We start from the raw sequence: 25,621 nt of genomic DNA, 5'->3' as shown, positions 1-25,621 counted from the left end.
CATAACTTTTGGGATGCACTGTATACTGTTTTGGAAGCTAAAAAACTTTCCTGAATAATGCTGGTGCTAATAGAAGCTTTCAGGGGTAAATCACTTGGTAAATTAACTGAATTATCAGCTGCTGTATTTTTAACCAGTGCATCAGAAATCCTAGTAAAAAAGTACTCTTACACACATACCGAATTCAATAAGTATTAGAAGTCCTACTGATAATATCTCCCTCATGTAAGCAGTCACTTCTAAGGAAGTAATCTGAACAAAGAAATATGTTCTTTTTAATTGTGTTGATTTCCAGTAATGAAATTCATTGTTCCCTTTGGGCATGGTCATTAGGCAATCGAGGCAAGCGAATATAAACAAAAAGCCGTTTGACAGATGACACTACGCGTATCGCTTAAGCGCTTAAGGTACCGGTGTTATCGATTCAAATTTTTTAGAAGCAGTTTTAGGAATAATAATGTTAATGAATAAAATTCAAAAGCTTACTTAAGTACCGTTTGCATACCTCTTAACAAACTCCATGGTTTTATCTTGTCTGCTGCTATTACTGTTCTGCCTCTTCTAGCGCCTTCTCTAAGATCGACAACTTCATAACGATCATTGAATATCACCCTAGTTACTTTTAAGCAGCCTTTAAATTTTGGCAATAATTTCTTACTGGTACCTTTTCAAATTTTACTAGTACCTGGTTTCAAATTTTATAATGAACACTATTGGTCAATAGAAAACCCAAGGCAGAATCAAGAAGTAAGACCTCAGGGACAACAATCATTTAATACATGGGTCGGTATGTAACACAATAAAATTATCGGCCCGTTTTTTCTTGAAGGAAATCCGTAACTTCCGAAAGATATGCAAAATTAATAACCAATTTTTATTAATTAAAGGACCAATATAATGGATTCCTTAATGGAAGAACCTTTGGATTTATTACGTCAACTATAAAGGCAACAGGACGGTGCACCACCCCATAATGGACGATACGTCACCAATTTATTACATGAATAATTGTTCCCTAACAAATAGATGGGAAACCAAGGACCCGTACGTTGGCCCGCTAGAAGCTCCGACCTAAACCCTTTAAGTTACTTTCTTTGGGGATTTCTTCAAAACCATCTTTATCAAAATACGCCACAAAATCTTGAATCCTTACTGAAAAAAAAAATTCGTAAACTCCGTAATAAAAAATCCAGAGTCGTATTTAAAAAAACAAACTGAAAAAATGAAAGGTTTGAAAATCTGACGACACTATTTTATAATATAGAGAAAGTAGCAATGACAATGAGTAATTTATTTTGTTATATCTATTCAAATAGAGTTGTAAAAAAATAAAAATGAATATTTCTTCGAAACTATTTCGGAATTTTTGAAATTTCAAAAGGGCGTTTTAATGAGCACCAAATTGCGCAACTTTGCCTCAATTTAACCGACCTCGTATCTCTTCTAGTTTACGAGATCCCAATGGTCAGGCTCGAATTTGGGACACCCTGTACATAACATTAACTAATGTCTTAATTACTAAACTAGATCTAGTAAAAACAAAATTATGTAAATGCGCCTACTATAACAAACATATATTAATTTATTTCCTTTAGGACTTGTTACAAATGGACCAACATGGTCAACATGTAAAGTGTGTTCCTGTATTTTCGTAAGAATTTTTTCTACTACAAAATATCCATTTTCATCGTGGCACAACCTACAGATTTGCCACCTGGATGATTTTGGTATTACCCATGCTGATTTATTGTTCCCTAGTTTTCTATACAATTTATCTTCTTTTAATTCATAAAGCTCGTAATATTGTTCAATAGATTTATCTCTGGGCCCTTCTCTAAGAATTGTTATTATTCGACTTATTTGATCATCAGCTGCGTCGCTAAAATCCAATCTCCTTTCGTAACGTTGATGACTCTTATGTCCAAATAATCCCCCACAGCGTTCCTACTGAGGTCATCCACATTCTCCATTTGGGTCCCGGCTCTATGCACGATGTTAAAGCCAAAGTCTTAAACTTGACGCCACCATCTTTCTAATCTAGGTATTAAATCCTTGTTACTAAAAGCTGTTCTAGGTGCACAGCAATCGGTAATAATTTTAAAGACTTCCAAGTAAATAGATCCTAAATTGCTGAAGCGATAATACAACGGCTAGTGTTTCCACTTATATACATACTTATCTTTATTTTTCTTTTGAATTAACATTCTCTCAAATCCAGTGCTACTGGCGTCAGTGTGTAATTCGGTTTCAAGTTCTGGATTGTATATTGTAAGTGTTGGTAAGCGGCTCTACTTCACGGGCAACGAGCATAATCTCGAATATACCTACGAAAATACCCTGATAGGCCAAGAAATTGTCTAATTTCTTTAACATTAGTTGGAATTTTCATATTAAGTATTGCTTTAGTTTTTTGTAACCCTGGTTTTACTCCATATTCACTCCTTGGCCTAAATAATCAATGCTACTCTGTAAAAAGCTACATTTGCTTAACTTTAAAGTTAAGTTTAACATACTACTAGCGTTAGTCCGTTAGAGACTAGGATGTGTTACTGGAAAGTAAATTGAAATTTGTGCCTCATTATGATGAGATTGTCAATAAGGGTATGTGTAATCTTGTTTTTTTGTGCGTAACCCCGGTAAATTATCTGTCTTTTGTTTTAAGGTGTCCTACTATTCAATTGTTCATTATGGACTTGAATATGCCGCACCTGTATGGTCACCTTTTTATTCTAACCATGTGGAAATAATTAAAGACGTTCAAAAAGCATTTTTTCGTTCCCTAGCTTTCAAGGCTGATATTGCGAGTTACAAGATAATAGAGAATATAGTTTTTGTTATTCGTTTAGTATTGTATCGAAGGTACTCTATAGATGAATTCTATGTAAAAGATTTGATTCGAGATGAAAAATTGCCTAAACTGAAGCAATATTTGTCAAGGGGTAATTTGTTCACCAAATTTTCGGAATTTTCACATATTATAAACCATTTTTGTGGGTTAAATGCTTTCTGAATTAGGACCAGTTTTTCCTGGCAAAGACCAATGCTCACTAAATTTAAGTTTTTTGAAACAAAATCAATATTTTTGCTTTTTTTACTATTCTCGAACATTTTTGCGTATAACATCCAAGTTAATTAAAGACATTTTTGTAATTCCTTTAGTATCATGTAGGGGGCACACTATTGGTGAATTCTATTTAACACGTTGACTGCCTATAAGTATTTTGTGGCCTTGTTCAGAAGCCGTCGGGACTATTTGCAAAAAGTAGTTCGAAAATAGGATTTTTAATACTAAATCTACTTTGACTCAATAGCTGAGTCACCGGCCCCTGAGGTATATTTCTCCTAGAATATGCCGGTGACTCAACATTTGAGTCAAATTTTAAAGTCAGAATTAAAATAAAAAACAAAGAACTTTTAACAGGTATATTTTATATTATGTATTGCACGTGTAATTCTTATCACTAAAACTTTGCAAACACATAACGTAGCGAAAAAAAACATAAATAATTAATTTTTCTTAGGAGTAAATCACAAAAAATAATAACAAAATTAACATTTTTTAAAGAACAAATGAAAAAAAGACCTATTCTTCATCGTGATAGATTCGAAAGCAATTTCCGAGGCAAAGACCTGGCTTATCTGGACAAACCGGGCAGAAAAATGGCGTGTTCTTGCGCATTTTCTGTGTATAACAAACCCTGCATCTCTTTCTCATTTGACGACCTTTATTATCACATTTTTCAGGCAAATGACTAGGCTGGTTTTGTTTGACTTTAGGAGGCTCAGGTGGTTTTTCTTTGGCTTCAGACAACAAATTCTTTATAATATTATGCCTATAATCATAGTAGCTTTACTTTTGCTGAGTAGAATATTTGTTATAAAGGTGATAACTATTAAGCAGCATCATTGATATCAGATGAATAGCAAGCTTCTTATACCATCTGATGGTTTTTCTTTCGCTGGCATAATAAGCAAGCATCTGATCTTGCCTGTCGATTCCTGACATGTTTTTATTATAATTAATGATAGCATTTGGCTTTTCTTTTTCCTCGTTTCGTCTATTTGGTTGCTTGATCAGTTCCCCACTAAACTTTGTAGATATAAATAAAACCTCCCTTTTGTCACGCCATTTACCCACTGCAATGCCTTTAGAGTACTTTGTAATAGATTCACCTTTTTTAAGTTTTTTAGAACTCACTTCGGGAGGATTTCCTTTCCTGTTCAGCCTTAAGGTTCCAGTAGCATAGGTTTTTTTTAAAAATTAGCTCTTTACATAGTGCAATCGAGTTATAGTAATTATCCATGTATAAGGAATGGCCCTTATCAAGATAATTCTTTGTCAAACTTAAAACAACGTTTGCTGCATGCCCTAATTCTCCCTTCATATCTTTTTCGTCTCCAGTATATATCCTAGCTTTTAACACAAGCCCATCAGGTTCTGACAAAATATACAGTTTCACCCCAAACTTGTGCTTTTTATTTTTAATATACTGGCGAAAAGCCAGTCTTCCTCTCCATAGCACCATGGACTCATCTGGTGATAGCTCCTTGTTTGGGTAATAGATCTTGTCAATTCTGTCATTGAAGAAATTTTGAAGCCATCTTATCCTGCACAAACGGTCACCATAATCTGGGTCACCTCTTTCGGGATTTTTAGAAAAATGTAAACATCTTAGAATGACTAGAAATCGATTTCGACTCATGTTATTTCTGAAACAAGACAGATTATACAATTCATCGGTCTTCCAGTAGTCCTGCAAACGGTTTAGCTGAATATTGCCCATGTGAAGCCACAGACCCAAAAAAGTTTTCAGTGTTGGCACTGTCAACGGCTTCCATTCAGTGATTCTTGATTTCTCTTTTGTTTCTTTACTTAAAAAGAGTTGTTCGGCATAGTTGTTAGTTTCGGTAGCAATATGTTCCAGAAAATCGTCTGTGATAAACAATTGAAAAAAATCGATGGGGTTGTCCGAGGTTAAATTTACTCTAAGTCCAGGCACACCCGAAAATAAAAAGTCATTTTGATTAGGCACATCAGTCCAGGTCGGAATATCACTGTTACTGTTTTGAACACTAATCGTCTCATTATTCTCAATGTCGGTAAGGCTTGCATCCTCTAAAGCGGCAACATCGGGCAATTCGTCTTCGTCGCTTGAACTCTCATGATCAGTAGGCTCGTATTCACTGCCACTGTCGACGAACGGGTCCTCCTCACTTTCTGATAAATACAAAAGTTCTTCTTGTTCAGATAATGTCAGGGGTCTCATCATTTTGAAATCTGTATGCCTCCGTTTAGGCCGAGAAGGACCTGGATTTTCCATGTCAGGAAAACTACTTATCACCAACAAAAACCGATTTCGAAAAAACACGTGTTTATAAGTACACTTGCGACCGGTGAAACGAGACGTATCCCCTGCGGAAGCCGAAACAATACTAAACTCATATACTAAAGCTATGCACATGACTCAACAGTTGAGCCACTGGCCATAGGAGGGGTACCGCCGTGACTCATATGTTGAGTCATTGGCAGTGAACGTGTTAAACAATTTATTTGAGATTAAAAACTGACTTAACTGGAGCAATTCTGGTTGGGTTGGAGGAGCCACTTTGTAGATGGAGGAGCCACTTTGTAGATCAATTCCATGTACAAAAATGATTCTAGACTAAAAATTGACTGAACTAGTGCAATTTTGATAGAGGAGTAATTTTTTCACTAAATATTCTGTTTTTTTGAGACTTATTTAAGAACTATTTAAGGCACTTTAACGGGGTTTATATTCCAAAAAACGCATTCTCTGTGGAGCAGTTTCATATATGAACCATTCTTATGGATCAAACACTTTCTGGCATTTTTGGAACAGAATCTGGATTTTTGAATTTTTTTATTATTCCTGGACGTTTTTCCATATAACTTTTAAGATATTGAAGATACTTTTACTGTATTAGAGAAGACGTTCTATATAAATAAATTTTATATAAAAATATGTGATCTTTTTCATTAAATTTAACCCTCTAAAAAACCACATAAAACCAGATATACTTAATATACAATTAGAACTAATACACTTACAACACAAGTTATAAATAATTTACACTTATTCCTGTAAATTACACCAGTCCATAGTAAGTAAGTCTCGATGACTAAATCAATAAAATAATTATCAGCTTCTAAAAAAAAATTCAGTTAATCACATACTATTAAGGGCGATATTTGCCTTCTTTTTGATATTGAACGTCTTTGAAATTCGTTTGTATACTTTTATGATCTTTTCTTTAATGAATGAGGGATCCCTATAGGATTTTTTCAGGCTTTTTGCAGCCCCTAATTGAAATGTAATTAATAAAATTAAGCCTAATATTATCGATCCTACCCCAATTACTATACCCTGATGAACAAAAACGCCGTTTAGTGCACCAGAATATAATTTCATCATATAACACAGTTTATTTACTATTCATAGTTCGATATATATTAAAAGCTGAATACATGGCCTTGGCAAACTAAAATAAATAAAATAATTACGTCTAGTTTTACAAGCGTGACTTACCGTCACTTACCCATTTAACCACGCCCATATTGGCCACTATAAATGATACCATTGGGACCTGGATCACCCTGGAAGATAAGTATTGATGGGCAATCATTAGAGTTTTCATGTTTTTTTCGTTCCACAGGTAGAATGGGCTGTTGTAGAGGGCTTGAGACAACTGGCGGCTCTAAGATGAAATGAGTTTGTTACAGAGGTTTCAGTTTGTGTAAAAATTTTAATTCTAGGGTGACTATTGGATAAGTTAGACCAATTTTGGTTTCATGATGATTTTGTATAAAAAAAAACAGTCCAAAGTAAAATCAATCCCACTGAAATAGGAGCTGGAGTATTAATGGGGCGGTCTACGAAAAACGTTGGATTAATATTGGGGTGTGGAGATGAAAAAGAAATTTGAAATATCCAGTTAGAAATACAGAAGAAACTTGGTGAAGAATATGAAGTAGAAAGACCAAAATTGCATTAACATAGAATAAAAGTGGTGGGAGTTCATGAAAATGATTACAGCACCGAAGACAATGAAATTATTGAAAAAATAATTAAACAAAATGAGGAAAATTTTGAGAAAAACAAAACTGCTGAATGGAAAATTTAACATAATCTTTGAAGTGAACTCACAAACATATAATACACTAATGCTAAATCAAATAATGAATATATGTTGGAGCCGTTGCATGCTGTATATTAATTTGGGAATGATTAGGTGTTACAAGTGTCGCAAATATGGGCATCAAAAAAGTGTAAAGAAAAAAATGTTTGTGCTAAATGTGGTGGCGAGCATGATGTTGAAAATTGTCATAGTAACGTGAGTAGATGCAACAACTTTGTATTGTTTAATAGCAAATATGGATTAAAACTAAATATTGATCATACTGCATCGGACGTAAATAATTGTGAAACATATGCAGAGAGATCCTAGACAATAATACAGAGTTAATGTCAAGAGCCGTTTATTTTAATTGTCAGGGTTTTGTAAATAATAAAAAAATATTGAAGTATTGGTTAATGATTGGAGGCCAAAAACATTGGTATTGTCTAAAACACATGTCTCTGCCGAGATAGATCGTGCTGAAATATACATTGATGATTATCAGTTGGAACAGTGTACCACAACAACCAAGAGAACTGGTAGGCGATGATAACTGGCGATGATAAACGATAATAAATATAAGATCTGTGATACAGAGTGTGCTCAAAATTATGTCTGGTTATTGTCCCTAGAAGTCCTCCTAAGCGGGTTGAAATATCTCTTTACCGTTCTTTATCACCCTCCACAGACTGAAAATGCAGAGCTTTTGGATTATTTTTCTAGCTATTTGGATCGGATATCTAATTTTGAAGGAGTCATTATTATAGTTAGTGATTTTAACTATCATATTTTAAAAAACTGATACTAGTCAAACACTTATTGACTATATCGTCTCTACGAAAAAAACCAATCACATAAAGTACATTTAACACCAAAAATCAGCGATCATTGCATTTTAACTATTGATATAGAACAAATGTTTGAAAATTCTATGATAAATTACTTTAGAAGGTATTGGAGGTTCGATGGAATGGCGACGACTCAGATGTCGACATGATTGCCAATATATTTGTAGAAGATTAACGGCAATAATAAATACAATCTGCCCTATAATAAAATCGACAATAAAGCAACAGTATACAGAAAGAGCATTTGTTGAACTTACGAAATAAGACAAATGATGAAAGAAAGAGATAAAATTTATGTTAGGGCTGTTCATCACAGAAATGCTGAGGACTGGAATGCATATATAAGATTGCGAAATGACATTGTTAATAGAATAGAGCATGAAAAGGACAAACATTTCAGAGGGGCAATAGATGAAAATAAACAAAATTCAGGAGAACTATGGAAACACTTGAAGACATTACTCCCGAAAAAAAGTGTATCTAGACCGAAGAAAATTATCTTTGAACAGGGACCCCTGAGCACGGATAAGGATATAGCCCGTAAATTTAATAAGTATTTTGTGGACAGCATTGAGAATATCATATCGGCAATAAATCGACCATCTGCTTATTTCACGTACTACAATCTAAATGAAAGCATAAAGAATCACAGCTTTACAGAATTCACTAGGTTTGTTGACCTAAGAAGAATAATAAGTGGAATGAAAAATGTTGGTGAATCTGGTATTTCAGCACGGGTTTCAAAAGATGCTTTTGCAGTGGTTGGAAACCAAATATTAGATGTTATAAATACATCATTTTCTAAGGGGCATTTTTCAAAAGAATGGAAGTCATCTTTGGTAGTTCCAGGTACTAAGAAGCACTCGAGTTTTAGACCGATCAATACTGTGCCAGTATAGGAGAAAGTATTAGAACTCATTGCTAAGGAGCAGCTACAGAGACGATGTGATGAGAATAATATAATGGTTTCTGGTCAATCAGGATTTCGAGCAGGTCATTCTTGCAACACTGTGGTGGTTAACATCTGTGATGAGTTTGTTAGTGCATTTGATAACAATAATCTCATTTTGGCTGTATTTTTAGATTTCAGAAGAGCTTTTGAGACTGTCGATAGGGATATTTTGATTGATAAATTAGGAAATATGAGTATAAAGCTCTTACTTATCAGGCAGGACACAAAAAGTAAGGTATGAGTCAGCTTTGTCTGAATCCATCTTGGTAAAATATGGGGTACCACAGGGGACTGTTTTAGGGTCATTGTTGTTTCTTGTGTACGAGTATATAAATGATATAGTGAAAGTTGTAAAAAAATAGTAAAATTACATTATTTGCTGACGATACAATGATATGTGTCATTGGTAATAGTATCGAACAAATGCAGCAAGATATCAATAATGAATTGAGTCGAGTGTTTTTATTGCTGTGTAAAAATAGTCTTAGCATTAAGGTCTTAAAATCGAAATGCTGTGTGTATGGCAAAAAACATAGATTAAGTTTGGTAAATATGGAACATTATAATATTAATATAAATGGCGTTAAATTACAGTATGAGCAACATATAAAATATCTTGCAATAGTATTAGAGCCTCAGTTGAATTTCTATGCTCATTGTGATTATATGTTGAGAAAATTTTCGCAACAGGTTGGTTTTATATCTCGAATCGGCAAAAATTTATCATCGTATAGAAAATTATAAAATAGCCGAATTTCAGATAGTACAAAAGAGCAATGCGCGCAATCCTGAAATGCAATAGATATATATACACTTGTGATAACGATGTTAAATGTCTTCTTTGTGAAGAAAAAATATTGCTTAATGCTTTTATATTTATATTTATGCTTAAAAATAGAATGTTACCTACCTACATTTGTGATACAGTTAATTGCTTTATGAATGTTCATGACTATTATACCAGAAACCGTAATGATTTCGGCCTAGTCAATCGATGCAACACTACTCAAATGTTGAACAGTATTCTGAATAAAGGCTTGTTAGAGTTTAATCGGCTGCCAAAAAATATTAAAGAATGTAAAAAATTTAATGGATTTAAAAGATTAATTAAAAATTATGTATTTTAAATATTTAAATGAAATTATCTATTTTAATGATTTTAAAGGACTCTAATTTGCTATTATCATTGCAAATTACGACTATAATAAATGCATTATTATTATTAACAGTGTGGGTTAAATAGTTTCTGAACTAGAGCCAGTTTTGTCTGTAGCCAGATTTGGGGTTTTTGGAACAACATTAAAACTTTTTAGTTTATCTTTGACGTTTTTTCATGTAACTACAAGGCATTAGATATTTTTGTAATTCGTTTACTATTTATAGGAGCTAGTCTGTAGAGAATTCGAAGTAAAACAGTTGATTCTAAGTTAAAAATTTTCTGAGTTAAAAATAATCTGATTTCGAATTACTTTTTTCACTAAATTTTCTAATTTAATAAAAAAAAATTAAAAATTTGAGGCCCTTAAATGAGGGCTGTATTCAAACATGAAGCGCTTTCTGAAGAATAATTTGATATATTATGAACCAATTGCAAACAATTTGAGAGGAAGAATCAATTATGCCAAATGTCTGTACTAAATTGAAAAGTCACTTTAAATACTTGGAAGACGTGGAAAATGACTGCAGGAGCGTTAAAAATTCGTAGAATTTTTTGAAACTCCTGCGAGGAATAAGCAATTATGCCAAATGCCTGGAATAAAGTAAAGAGTTACTTCAAAGGCCTTGAAAATCTAAATAATTACTTGGAATTCTTGAGGAATAAAAAATATTCCAATTACCTGGAAAACATAAAAAATGAGATGACATTTCGAGAATAAAACAGAAATTAATTAATTTTAAAAGATATTTCCAATGCCCTAAAAACTAAAGTCTTTTTAAGGATTGATTTATGAACCATTTTTGTGAGCTAAACAGTTTTAGAGCTAGAGCCAGTTTTGCCTGTCAAGAAGCCAAGCTCATCATATTTAGGGTTTTTGAGACAACATTGAATTAATGACACTTACTACTGCCAAAGAAATTTTTTTGCAACAGATGCACCTTTTGAGGGAAAATGAAAAAATATGAAAAAAATTATTTTTAGGGGTACATAGCTTTTTCATAAAATCAGAACTTCTAAACAAAAAATACAATTTTCTTTAAATATATGGAAAAATAATGTATATTTTATTCTGCAATAGATGCACCTTTTAAGAGTAAAATAAAAAGTATTTCACGTATTTTACTTTTTTTTCAACAAATAAATAATAAGAAGTTACAGGAATTTTTTTGTTTTTGGCCAAATATCGCTGAAAAATTTGGACATTTTTAAAAATTGTCCAACTGGAAATTTTTAATTTTTTCATATATTAACCCTAAAGAACCAATGAAAAGTCTTATAAGAAAAGTGTCTATTTCCTATGTAACAGACAGAAAAAAAAATGAAAAAGTTAATTTCTAGAGGCACGTAACTTTTTAAGAAAATTACATTTTATTTTTTTACGAAAAATCAATGGCTCACTACGCCACCACGGCCCTAAGACGCGTTAAAATTTAGAAAAAATATTAATTACCTAAATAGGGTCTGATGCATTTATTTTTACCTTTTGTATATGATACCATCACAACAATTGTTCAAAATGTCTTCCTCCAACCTCAATACACCGATTTAAACGCCACACATGATTTCGGCGGACTACACGAAAGATTTGATCCTCGTTTTGAATGATTTCAAATGCTGCTGTTATTCGTCCAATTAAGTCTAGCTCTGATTCTACTGGAATTTCGTAGACTAAAAACTTTCCATGTCCCCACAAGAAAAAATCGAGCGACGTTAAATCGGGTGACCTAGGAGGCCAAGAAACTGCTCCACCTCTGGCAATCCAACGGTGCCCAAACCGCTAAGCCAAATACTCGCGTACTTGTACAGCAAAGTGAGCCGGCGCTCCATCATGCTGAAACGACATTTGCTGTCTAACGTTTAGTGGAACATTTTCAAGGAGTTCTGGGAGAACTTCCTCCAAGAAACGCAGATAAATAGGTCCTGTTAACCGTTCCGGCGGAAAGTACGGCCCAATTAAATAATCATCAACAATGCCTGCCCATACGTTGACAGACCAACGATTCTGATGTTTTCTTGGAAAAATTGCATAAGGATTTTCTTCGTCTCAAACATGGCTATTCCTAGTATTAAAAATACCGTCTCTTGTGAAAGAGGCTTCATCGGTCCACAAAACATATCATAAAAAATTTGGTTGTGCAATGATGTGATCCAGAAGCCATCGACAAAATTGAACTCCAGGATGATAATCGGCTGCAGTCATACCTTGGACTTTCTGGAAGTGATAAGGATGGAGTTGTTGCTCGTGTAGTACCCGCCAAACAGAAGCGTTACTCGTATTCATATTCTTAGCGACGTCACGTTTGCTATATTCATCGGCAACTCGCTGAAGCACCTCTTCTTGAAATTCGACCGTTCTTACGGTTCGAGCAACACCATTATCATGCATCTTGGTCTTAAACATACCTGTCTCAGCGAGCAGCCGATGAACCGCAATAAACTTTTTGTATCCACGATGCTGTCGTTCGGGATGACGTTCATGATACAACCGCGAGGCTGCTCGTGCATTGCAGTTTGTAGCTCCGTATGCCAAATGCATATTAGCTCTGACTAACGGTCTTCCTGTAAGGCTAGAAATTTGTGGAGTGATGAGTCATAGTACACCAAGGCCAACAACAATGACCTGGCAGGCATCAGCCCTGCACGCCATTAGCCCTTTTATTTTTTTAAATGTAAAATAAATAAGATAAAAAAACTTACTTCTGTAAGCTTCAAAATTTAATACAATTTAGTTTGTTTATTGATAATTATGGAAAAAATTGACAGGCGATTTTAGTAAGCAAAAGTATCTACCAGGTGAATTGAAAGGTGCATAGTTTAGGGGGTGAACTAAACTTTCTCCTGTAAAGTTGAAATTTAAGTATGTGTTTAAGTAAGTCTTTTTAAATAAATGTGTACAATGACAGGCGGTTCTGAACAGCATAAGATCTTGACAGGCGAGGGGAAAGATGCTGAGAGCGTGCGAGTAAGAGGCGTAACGTGAATGCATATAGTGTGAATGTCATTAAATAAAATTAAAATTATAGATGCAATATTTTTTATTAATTGTTTTGTAATCTACATTATTTTTTACAATAATTATCATCATCATCTGACACTTCTTCACTACTACTTCATCCATCATAATCCGACTCTTCGATATCGTTTTCCTCCTCTGAAAAGAAAAAAATATTTTAATTAATTAATAATGTTATTAAGAGTTGAATATCGTGCTCAATTACGTAAGACTGTATAATGAATCTTTATTAAATCAAATAACTTTGTGTTACCTGAAATATAATCTTCAGTTTCAGTTGATTGTGCTTCGGCAGTATCAGCATTAGTAGGGTCTTGTAAAAATATGTCGTATACAGACGCAGGAACCGTATCTCCCTCAAACCAATTGATAATAGGGATAAATTTAGCAAAATGTAAAACTTAACCACCCTGTATCTTTTTAACAAAACATTTTCTGACAAAATTTTATAGGAACATTTCTTATTGTTTTAAGCTGCTCTATCACTTCTTTAAGTTTGGCCACCTTTCTGCCGAACACCCTGTATATATTGTACCTGATGCTGATGCTGGTAAATTTGAAGAAGATGGTAATTCAGTCGTGCGATATTTTTTCATCAAGGCAAGAAAGTTTTTGTAACATTTAACATGGTAACCAGTATCTGCATTAACTTCCTCTGGCAAAGAAATATCATTAAATTTTAAATTATTGTCTTTCCTTATTTTTAATATTGATTTGCTTTTATCAAATGTAGTTGATGTGAACTGTACAGTTTTTTCACCACTTTCTTCGTTACAAATTACACAAACCACTTGTTTAGATGCCATCCTGCACACTATTAACTAATATAAAAAACAACAGTGCACCAAAATAACTACACAATTAATAATAATGTAGAATTGGAAATTCAAACTCAAAAATAACTAAAAATATATGCACTACAATATAATACGTCTGCGCACATACAAATCGTTGCCACAACTGATGACAAATCAGCGTTGCCGCGACCAAAATCACGTTATGTCCATTCACGTTACGCCTCTTACTCGCACGCTCTCAGCATCTTTCCCCTCGCCTGTCAAGGTCTTATGCTATTCAGAACCGCCTGTCATTGTACACATTTATTTGAAAAGACTTACTCAAACACATACTTAAATTTCAACTTTACAGGAGGAAGTTTATTTCACCCCGTAAACTATGCACCTTTCAATTCACCTGGTAGATACTTTTGCTTACTAAAATCGCCTGTCAATTTTTTTCTATAATTATCAATAAACAAACTAAATTGTATTAAATTTTGAAGCTTACAGAACTAAGTTTTTTTATCTTATTTATTTTACATTTTAAAAAATAAAAGGGCTAATGGCCTGCAGGGCTGATGCCTGCCAGGTCATTGTTGTTGGCCTTGGTGTACTATGACTCATCACTCCACAAATTTCTAGCCTTACAGGAAGACCGTTAGTCGGAGGCTTCACTAGCTCTTGGACTATATCCGCCAATTCTTGATTGGTAAAGTTTTCCATTAGCAATAAATGTTTAAAAATTGTAAGCTATGAAATTTTTAAACATGACATTGAGAATTGACATTGATAAGGGTTGATTTTAAACAATTGTTGTTATGGTATCATGTACAAAAGGTAAAAATAAATACAGCAGATCCTATTTAGGTAATTAATGTTTTTTATAAATCTTAACGCGTCTTAGGGCCGTAGTGGCGTAGTGAGGAAATGCGTCACTGGCGGACATGGGTTCCTATACTCAAATGGATTCTTCTGTTGCACTGAACAACCCCGTATAAAAGTTGTTTGGCTTAATGAATCCTATGCTGAAAAAACACTATTTTGAATTCTATTGTCCATACAGTGGGAGAAAATCACGAGACACCTCTAATAAAAACATGCAATTTCAAACGAATGATAAATATGTTATCAGTATTTTTTGATTTTTGGCCAAAGTTACTTTGCAAATTGTTAAAAATTGTTCCGTATTAATCACTAAAAGTCAGTAAAAAAGTTTTTATAAGGAAAGTGTTTATTTCCCATAGCAGAGACGAAAGATCAAGGCTTGTTTCTAAAGATGAAATAAGTTTTTCCAAAAAATCACATTTTATTTTTTTCGTAAAAAATCTATAGCTTTGCGAGAAATTTAGCTCAGGTAAAAGTTATTTGGCTCATTGAGACCTACAGCTCGGAAAAATTATTTTTATATTTATTTTCCATACAGTGGGAAAAAATCAAGAAGAGCTTCATCATTAATTAAAAAATACGGTAATTCTGCAGTTTAGCGGCTTTTGTCAAAACTAACGAAAAATGGTCGGGTTTTTTGCAAAGTAGGTAGATTTCGATATATATTTTTCACTAAGAGTGGCGGAAAGCCAAATTTATCACGAAGAGGGTGTTATCACGCATTAAATCACTCACTATAGGACGCGATTAATCACTAGAATAACCTTGTATACCATTAGTTTTGTCAACAAATAAGTGACAACTGAGTTGAGGTTAGGTGTGGTGTTGCCAGTTTTGTTGCGTTTTATCACTCTGCAGCTGAAGCCTTGTCTCCAGTCTGGCTTTCTCTAAAGTGGAGAATTCACTCTGTATTTTTTTAGTCATTCATTATCATAACATATAAAAAATGATGAATAAAACTAGTGTATAATCATAACATTATACACTAGTTTCATTACATATTACTTAACATGTCAATTACATGTAATAAACACAAATTTGTTTGAATTGAAAATTTATTTTTAGGAGTACATCATTTTTAAAATTTCTTTTTTTTAAGTTCTATCAAAATTCAGATATTCGCGGCGAATTATATCGTATCATTCCGCCACTTTTAATTTTTTTTGGGTAAAATTGGGCCATTAAAAAAAATTGTAAAAATACGCAAAATTTGATGAGCGGTGCTTGAGCAATTTAAGAACCAACCCAACCCAACCCAACCCAACCCAACCCAACCCAACCTAACCTAACCCAACCCAACCCAACCCAACCCAACCCAACCCATCCCATTCCATCAACACCCAACGGGGAACTGGCGTTGGGTGTTGACGTTGGCTCCCCCTTGGGTGTTGATGAACTCTTGGGTGTTAATGAACCTCCCATTGGTTAATTTGGCTTGGGTTGGTTTGGGTTGGGTTGTGTTGGTTTGGGTTGGGTTGGGTTGGGTTGGGTTGGGTTGGGTTGGGTTGGGTTGGGTTGGGTTGGGTTGGGTTGGGTTGGGTTGGGTTGGGTTGGGTTGCGTTGAGCTGGGTTGGGTATATCTATGGTCTGTGCGCAGCGCCTTAGGTTCCCCTCGCGGTGATAGAGAAACGGAACAAACCAAAACACTGCACACATACTCCCAGAGTCGACAACCCACCAAGAAAAGGTAAAAACAGTTTTTGTGAATTTATTTTACGCATAATACTTAACATTTCACGTGACTAAAAAATATAGAGTGAATTCGCCACTTTAGAGAAGGCACTCATGAGTTAGCCACACTGGGGACAAGGCTGAAGCTGCAGAGTGACAAAACGCAGTAGACGACAGAACTGGCAACACCACACCTAACCTCACCTTTAGTGATGTGCAAAGATTACTTTTATAAGTATCGAGTAGATACTGATAGTTTATATCTTAGTATCAGATACTTTGTATTCATTACAAAGTAGTCATTACTTATATACTTGTCAGTTGTTAGTGAATATACGGGCGAATATTAAGATTTTATATAAATACCTATATTAAATTTAGGGCTTGCTTTGGCGTTTATTATATTTTTAAGTATAATAGAGGGTTATCAAGTTTTATTAAGATATTACAAAATGCACATTATCCAAAGCAAATCACAGTTATTCAAGTATAAAATGGGATTAATTATTATAAGCAAAGATTTTCATAATGGTATTAAAAAAGTCTTTGTTATTAAAAAAACAGTCGGCAAATTAATTTAGAGAAGTCAAAACAAATGTGAATTGCCGTTTAAAAAAGTTTTCTACACTTTTTGGTTTAATTCTGCTCCTGCGATCTGATACTAATTGGCCCGCCTTACAAAATACCCGTTCACTTGGAACAGAAGTTGCCGTTATGCCTAAGTATTTTCGTACCAACTCTGCTAAAATTTGGATACACTGCTTCCCTTGTTTTCCACCATTTCAACAGCTCATCATTTCTTTTAATGTTTTCTCTTCGGTATACTGCTTGCCTTCAATAATTGAAGTAGCTACCGTACATGTATTTTTCGATATTTTCGCATCGAAACATTTCCAGATTGACTCCTCTACCACAGTATCCTCTTCATCTATTGACATGTCTTGCACTTTATCTACGTCCATAGCTTCATTACTTTTTTTAATAAGCATTGATACTTCAGAAACTAAAAGTTCTCTCACTTGAACTACTGCATTATCGTCACTGAAACCTTTATTTTTTAAACGGGGATCCAAATAAGTTGCTTTTGCAAGTATAGTATTGTTTTCCATTCGATTAAATCTCGTTTTTAAGCCTTGTATTAAATTGTTTTTTAAATCTAAGGCGGTATTATCATCTGTCTGGATCCTGCCCCAAAAATTGTTTTATGCTTTCAATTAAGGGTATTTTTTTAGATTAACACTTACACTTTTTTCGGCACTAAGCTTTCTTATCACCCACTCAAAAGGTTTTAAAAGAGCACACAATTGTTTTAAGAGCGACCATTCGCAGTTAATGCCTCTACTGGATTATGTAAAATGACAATAGCCGCTTCAACTGGTACCTGAATTTCACAAATCCAACGAGTTACAACATCATTTATTTTAGATTTTTACTGATCATCTGCATTTGAAGTTCATTAAGTTTTCCTGCTGCTGTGGTACTATGATGAAAATATTCTACAATTTTTTAAACTTTTTTTTTTGCAATGGCTGTAGCTGTTTTAGGGCATCTTGAACGACAAGGTTTAAAGTATGACCCAGGCATGGTAGATTTGGCCAACCAGTTAACTTTAGTGCAGCTGTAATGTTTCTTGCATTGTCAGTTACAACAGCTTCTATTTTACTGCAAATGTTCCATTCATTTAGAATATGTAATATTTTTTCTGATATTTTAGGCAGTATGATTTTCTTCAAAATGAAAACAACTTAACAACAATCACTTTTGTGTCCACTCTTTATTTACATAATGAGCAGTTACCGCCATATAGTTTTCAAACAGAACGTGACGTCCAAGTATAAGTAGTAAGCGGGATAAACTCTGCTTCATTTAATAAAGATTATACTTTTAAAAATAACTTCATCATATAATAGTAGCTAGGCTTAGTAAATCTCGACTAAAAGTTGTTCTTAATGGTAGTTGATAAGAGGGATCAAGAGCAGCTACTAGAGATTTAAATCCATTATCTTCGAGGACAGAAAATGGTTGCAGGTCTTGCAAAGTCATGTTTAAAACCATTCCATTTAAAAATTTTGTTCTAGAAACGGATGCTCGGCGTGCAGACAAAGTAGAAATTTTGGCTTGGGAATAAACCTTGCGTGCAGAAACTTTTCCAGGAAATTGATGTTTTAATGCATTTATGGCATTTGTATTATTATTATCATCCACCTGTGCAATATCTATACTAGTTAAAGGTCCTGCTTGTTCAGATTCAACATTAGAAACATTGGCCAGTTTATTGCTTTCACCCCTTTTATCTTCATGAAGCACTGAGAAATGTTTTGCTTTTAAATGTTTTTGTACATTTGACGTGGCTCCGCCTTTATAAGAGAACACACTCTTACATTACATTTTACATTACGATTATTGATTACCTAATTATTGTTGGGTCGATCGGCGGCGGTTTATTTAATTTTATTAATTTTGCCATATTTTACTTATAAAATATATTTAGTACGCATAAGCAGCCACCGGTGAAATGGAAATTTGGGATTTAAAAAAGTATTTCAGTAACGAGTAGTTGGAGTCGAAGGATTCGATTACTTTGAATCTTTGCATGTATCAGATATTAAAGTATCGAGTGGATACTAATCGCACATCTCTACTCACCTTAGTTGTAACCTATTTGTTGTCAAAAGTAATCGAATACAGGGTTATTCTAATGACGTTATTCTATTCATGTCCCATAGTGAGTCATTTAGTGCGCGATAACACCCTTTTCGTGATAAAATTTGGCTTTCCGCCACTCTTAGTGAAAAATATATATCCAAATCCACCCATTTTGCAAAAAACCCGACCATTTTTCGTTAGTTTTAACCGCTAAACTGCAGAATTACCAAAAATACAATTTTCTCGAAATGTATGAAAAAATCTTAATTTTTTATTTTTGCAAAAGGAAGAACAAAAGGTTTTTGATTTTTTTGTCAAAAAACAAACAAAAACGTGGATATTTTAAAAAATTGTCCCAATGGATTTTTTTTTGTCATATATTAACCATAAAGAGCCCTTAAAAAAAGTCTTAATATATAAGAACAGTATCCATTTCGTATAGGACAGACAGAAAAAAAATTTGAGAGTTTATTTCTAGGGTTACCTAACTTTATTAACAATAGTATATTGTATACCTAGTAGGAAAAGCTTATCATTCCCGGGCGATCCTAAAAATTCGGCTTGCGCCTCGACTGGCAATACGGAGTCCGGGAATGTGGCTTTTCCTACGAGGTCTACATACTATTTTTCCGAAAATCGGAAATCATTAAAATTACGGTAAATTATTACTAATCATGTTAAAAAATTCAAATCAACATTATTATTTTTCCCTTAAATAAAAGAAGCCATGAAACATTGTTTCGTAACTACAGAAACGAAGTACATAATTTTAAATTGTCAAACTTGACGAGTGAAAAGTTTATTTGTGGCGTCTTTCCAAAGTGTTGATTTTTTAACGTTTTAAAAATCCAAGTAACGTGTAAAATGATCAGTGATCATGACTGTTCCATTTCTGGAACCCCCCCAGAACTCACGGAGGCAGTGAATGCCGCATCATTGGAATTGTTACCAGTAAAATCTAGAAATAAGTATAACTATGCATACAACCGCTTCATAGACTACCGTACGAATAAAAATGTAACTTCTTTCTCGGAAAATGTTGTAATGGCATACTTCTTCGAGCTTGGTTCCAAGATGAAATCTTCAACTTTATGGGCCAATTATTCAATGCTGAAGGCAACCCTTGCAATTAGACATGATGTGGATATATCTAAATATTCCAAACTTCGGGCATTCCTGAAACGGCAAGCACATGCCTATAAGCCCAAAAAATCCAAGATTTTAACTAAAGAAGAAATAAATAAATTTATTCAGGAAGCTCCAGATAAGGAATATTTAATGATTAAGGTAACTTACAAAACTTCAAATTATATTTGGATTCTTTACATGCTTATTTATTGTTGTAGGTAGCTCTAATATTTGGAATTTCGGGAGCTTGCAGAATGGACGAGCTGGTTAAAATGACTGTACAAGATATACAAGACCTACTATCTAAACTTTTAGTTACCATACCGGATTCAAAAACCAATACATCAAGATCATTTATAGTAAACGAAATGTACTTAAGTCTATACCGCAAGTATGTCTCTTTAAGGCCAAGAGACATAAATACCACTCGGTTTTTTTTTTAAGTACCAAAATGAAAAAGGTTGTAGACAAGTAGTAGGAATTCACCAATTTAGAAACATGCCTAAAATAGTAGCCAGTTATTTGAATTTGCCAAACTCGAAAGAATATACCGGCCACTGTTTTCGTCGTTCTTCGGTCATAATGCTTGTTGATTCTGGTGGAGATATTACTAGTTTAAAGAGACTGGGTGGATGGAAATCAACAAACGTCGCTGAAGGATATATGGAAGAGTCTCTTACTAATAAGGAAGAAGTGGCAAATAAAATGTTCACAGCAGAAAAAAATCAAGAAAGCAAATCTAATATTTCTAACACTGCAGTAACGCCCAATATTAGTTATTGTCATACAAATAAAATTATTAGTTTGGAAAATATTCAACAAAATAATGCTATTAGTTCCCAAGTTCTTCCAGTTTTCAATACTTGTACTAATTGTCAAATAACAGTAAATATAACAAATAAGAAGTAATAATTTTAAAATATAATGTTAACCTTGTTTCTGCTGAAAGTTTTAAAAATAAAATTGTTTAGGAAAAAATCTGTTTCCGCAAAAAGGTCCGCATTTATGTTCTAAAGTTTACTTTATGGAAATAACATTTCCTTATAGTACAGAAATGAATATTTCCTTACTGTTATCTTCGGTTGCCAGGCAACAATCAAGTTGGAGGAAATATTGACTTTTTCTTTCAAATATGTTGTCAAAAATGTTATTTCTTATCGATTTTCGGAAAAATTACATTTCTTACAAAAAAATAAATGGCTTTACGATAAACTTACTTCATATAGAACTTGTTTGGCTCAATGAAACGTATGCTTGAAAAACTATTTTTAAATTAATTTTTTATACAGTGGGAGAAAATCACGAGAAACCTTCAATGAAAAAATGCAATATTCTTGAAATATATGGAAAAATTTTCATTTAATATTTTCACACTTGATGCACCTTTGGAGGGAGAAACAAACCGTACTTTATAGTTTTTTGCAAAAAACAAACAATATATTTATTATAGGCTTTTTTTCATTTTTGGCCAAAAATAGCCGAGAAGTTTGGAAATTTTTAAAAATTGTATAGATCAAAATGAAATTGGCTATGTTAATTGATATAATAATCATTAAGTGGTTAATTAGGGATATGTAAAAATCACATACTTTTGAATTTTGTAATTAATGTTTTAAGTAACTTCTTTAGTATTCAATATATTCTTGTAATTTATTTATTGTCTTATAGGAGGTACTCTATAGATGAATTCTGTATAAGAAAGTTGATTTTAGGTTAAAAATTGCATGAGCTTAAGACATTTTGGTCCCGAGATAATTTTATATTTTCCAGTTTTTTGAGGATATTTTGAAAACTATTTAAGACACTTAAGTACAGTTTGTATTGACGTATTGTATAAAAGACAAAAAACGCGTTATGCGTTGAACTGCTGATGAAAAACTTCATATTATGCTAAACAGTTTCTGAGCTAGAGCCAGTTTTGTCTGTTAAGGACCCAAGCTCATCAGATTTAGGGTTTTTGGAACAAAATTGAACCTTTTGAATTTTTTAATTAATTTCGGATGTTTTTCTATATAACTTCTTAGGATATTTAAGATATTTTTGTAATTCCTTTACTATCTTATACGAAGTACTCTTTAGAAAAATTTTATGCAAAACATTTAAACTTTAAAATTTCAAATTGTTTCTTACCGCATCTTCAAACGTCTCGCAATCATTCATGGTGATAGTAATAATAGCCCAAAAAGTGACATTACCCGATATAGTCATGAACAAATCATATTTCTAAAAAAAAATTAAAGAAAAAAACTAAAAATGTAATACATAAAAAAACGTACCTACTTACACGGAATATTATCAAAACCATACTCAACCAGATGCAAAAAGCACATAAGAGGTAAAAAAAATTGTAAAAAGAGTTGATCTTGTTAACAAAATTGGCATAACTAAAAATCAATTTCTTGTAAATTACTCCATTACCTCCTAACTACTTACCTCAGTATAGATTGATGCCTCTTAATAAAAAACTTCAAAAACTCCTTTATATACTGCTGACGCTCCTCACTAGCCACATAACTCCCTACAAGCTCCTCTTTTGTCACTTTTATATACCTCAACTGATCTTCCAGCATATACATTTGAGCCCCTAAAGAAATACATACATACTGAGCATACCACATGGCAGCCATCATTGGTAAACCCATAAAAAATATATCAAGCATCATTAAATGCTGACCAAATTGCACTAATCCTAAAAAAAAATAAAAAATCCAAAACCTATAATGCTTAAAATGCTTTTAATACCTGGTTTATGATGGTATATCCAATTGAAAGTGGACACAAACTCTTCAGTACGGTTATAAACGTAAATAAGGTTGTAGACGATAAGCATTTGCACCACCACGAGTTCCCCAATAAAGACATTTTGATGTTTTTTTAGAATTTTGATCATTCGATCACGTAGTTGGGGCGAGGCCATGTCCACGTGCCAGTAAAATGTGTTTTTGAACCGTTGGATGTGTGGGGAGTAGACTTTGCAAAGTACAATAGAGATGGAGAAGGAGAGAAATGTCTGAAAAAAATGTGTATGTTTTGAAGTATAATAATGTATGTGTTGAAGTATAATAATGAAGTAGTAATAAAAAAGTATCACTCTCCGGGGATTCTCGGAGAGGGATACTTTTAAGTGACCTGTTTTTTTTTCTCATCCTTAAGGTGGACCCTTTTTTATTTTTCATTTATTTCATTCTACGGGTATAACACAGGGATTTATAAAAGAGGTAACATTTTTACTCTGCAATTTTTGGATTTGGAGTGATTTTGGGGTTTATAGAAGAAAAAAAAAGGAAAAAACCTTACCATGACTCCTTCAGCAAATGATAAGATTTTAAAATCAAAAGCCTTAAAGCAAAGTGCAATATCCCAACTCTTTTTAGTGAAAGAGGCTGCGGCATTAGCTCTTGTTGGTTCATTGGAATTACTTTCATTTAAAATATGTTATAGAAGCTTGACAAAAATTAAGAAAGATTTCGAGAAACACCATAATTCCATACTCACTTTACTTGTGGCTTCCCCTGACGAGATTAAGGTTGAGGAAAAAATAGGTTTAGATTTTGTTAAACGTTGCCATAAAATTGATACAATTTTTTATCAACTTTTTGAATTGCCGCTTTGAATTGCCGACGAAAATGGTGTCCTGGATACTTCTATTCGCCCTGTTGGCCCTACTTTATAATACTCTCACGAGATTGATCATTTGCCTCGGCTCGATATACCTACTTTTAATGGAGATATAACTACATTTCCCACATTTCATCAAAGCTTTGCTATTATGGTCCATTCCAAACGCAATTTAAGTAATATCGCGAAGTTTAGTTTTTTTATTAGGTGCCCTAAAGGGACAACCTCGTGATCTCATTGCTAATATTTTAATCAATAATGAAAATTATCCTATTGCATACAACACCATAATAGAAAGATACAGTAATAGACGCCTTTAGGCCTTTACTTATTGGAAATTAATTGAAGAATGCCCACGCATGTCTTCTGATAGTGCCTTTTCTTTAAGAAATTTGTTAGATACTTTTAACAAAAAATTATGTGCTCTTCAAAATTTGAAATTAAACAATGGGATTTTGTTCTTGTTTATATGCTGCTTAATAGATTAGATCCTTTAACAAGAAAAGCCTTTGAACAGTTTTACGCGTCTAATGACGTACCGAAATATGAGGCAGTCAATCATTTTTTACAAAAGCAATGCATTGCACTGGAGTCAATTTTATACGAATTTAACTCTCAAGAAAATTCTAAACCCTCGATTTCTAGACAAAATTTCTCAAATAATAATGTTCGTAATTCACAAAACTCCTTTAATGTAAATAAACCAAAATACCGTTCTGCTTTATTCATAAACAGCCAGAAATCAAATTTTAATTCCATATGTTTTCTTTGCAAAGGCTCCTTTCTAAAACAACAAGGGTCGATTCGATATCAATCGATTTGATTTCATAAAAACCCAAAAGGCTTGTGTAAATTGTCTTGCAAGTGCTCACACTGTAAATCGGTGCACATCTGAAAAACGGTGTCGCAATTGCAATCAAGAGCATCATCGGTATGCTAGTAAATGATCAGGAAGTTTTGCTTGCTACTGTGTTAGTAAAAATTAAAGATGCATTTGATCAATGGCATACCTTTAGAGCCATTCTTGACGGTGGAGCTCAGTACAGTTTTATTTCTAAAAATTGTGCTAATAAAATACATTTATCCAAATTTAATATATCTATGTCCCTGCATGGTTTTAATTCTATGTATGCTACTCCCAAAAAGGGCGTGCATTGTATAATTTCATCAATTTACAATTCAAGTCATACACTTTCACATGATGCCGTTATTTTGGATAAAATATGTGACGATTTACCTTCTGTTTCCTTTTCAAAAGAAAACTACTAAATCTTTTGCTTGGAAATTATATTTTTTCATATATTTTACAAGATGGTAAAGTTGATTACGGTCCAGATAAACCAGTATGCATTAAAACTTACTTTGGGTGGACTATAACTGGCAAAACTTCCTATGAAAAACCAAATAAAACTATAAATGCGTTTTTTACCACATGTAGTACTAATAATTTAAATCAAACATTACAAAATTTTTGGCAAATTGAAGAAGTACCAGAGATTCATGCCCAATCTAAGGATGATGAATAGTGTGAAAACTATTTTTTAAACACAACTTACAGAACCGAATCGGGACGTTACGTAGTTTCTTTGCCTTTTAAAATGACAGCCCCTGATTTTGGTGATACTTACAGTGTAGCTTTACGTAGATTTTTATCTCTTGAAAAACGGTTCTTACAAGACAAAGATTTTCATGCATCTTACTCAGACGTAATTAAAGATTATTTAGATAATAATCACTTACAAGAAGTTACTAAACCCTTTTGTTCCGAAATTTCTAATTATTTTT

At 33.3% G+C, this 25,621-nt stretch overlaps 2 protein-coding genes across 3 annotated transcripts in view; one reads left to right on the top strand and one right to left on the bottom strand.

The window, feature by feature from the left end:
• The window catches only part of LOC126746865 (uncharacterized), a 203,162-nt gene that overhangs the window by 19,618 nt on the left and 157,923 nt on the right, over positions 1-25,621 (top strand). The gene's annotated exons all lie outside the window — the stretch shown is intronic.
• Positions 6,412-23,221, bottom strand: LOC126746876 (uncharacterized). Its single transcript, XM_050455272.1, has 6 exons — positions 22,961-23,221; positions 22,652-22,907; positions 22,503-22,602; positions 22,349-22,441; positions 6,559-6,717; positions 6,412-6,501 (listed from the first exon to the last, which is right to left on the bottom strand). The coding sequence occupies exons 1-6, from the start codon at positions 23,133-23,135 to the stop codon at positions 6,445-6,447; spliced, it is 840 nt and encodes a 279-aa protein (XP_050311229.1). The 5' UTR covers positions 23,136-23,221; the 3' UTR covers positions 6,412-6,444.

Source organism: Anthonomus grandis, chromosome 18, assembly GCF_022605725.1.
Source record: "Anthonomus grandis grandis chromosome 18, icAntGran1.3, whole genome shotgun sequence".
NCBI lineage: Eukaryota > Metazoa > Arthropoda > Insecta > Coleoptera > Curculionidae > Anthonomus > Anthonomus grandis.
Note: the sequence above shows the minus strand (reverse complement) of the source record. Positions and strands in the feature narration are given on the sequence as shown.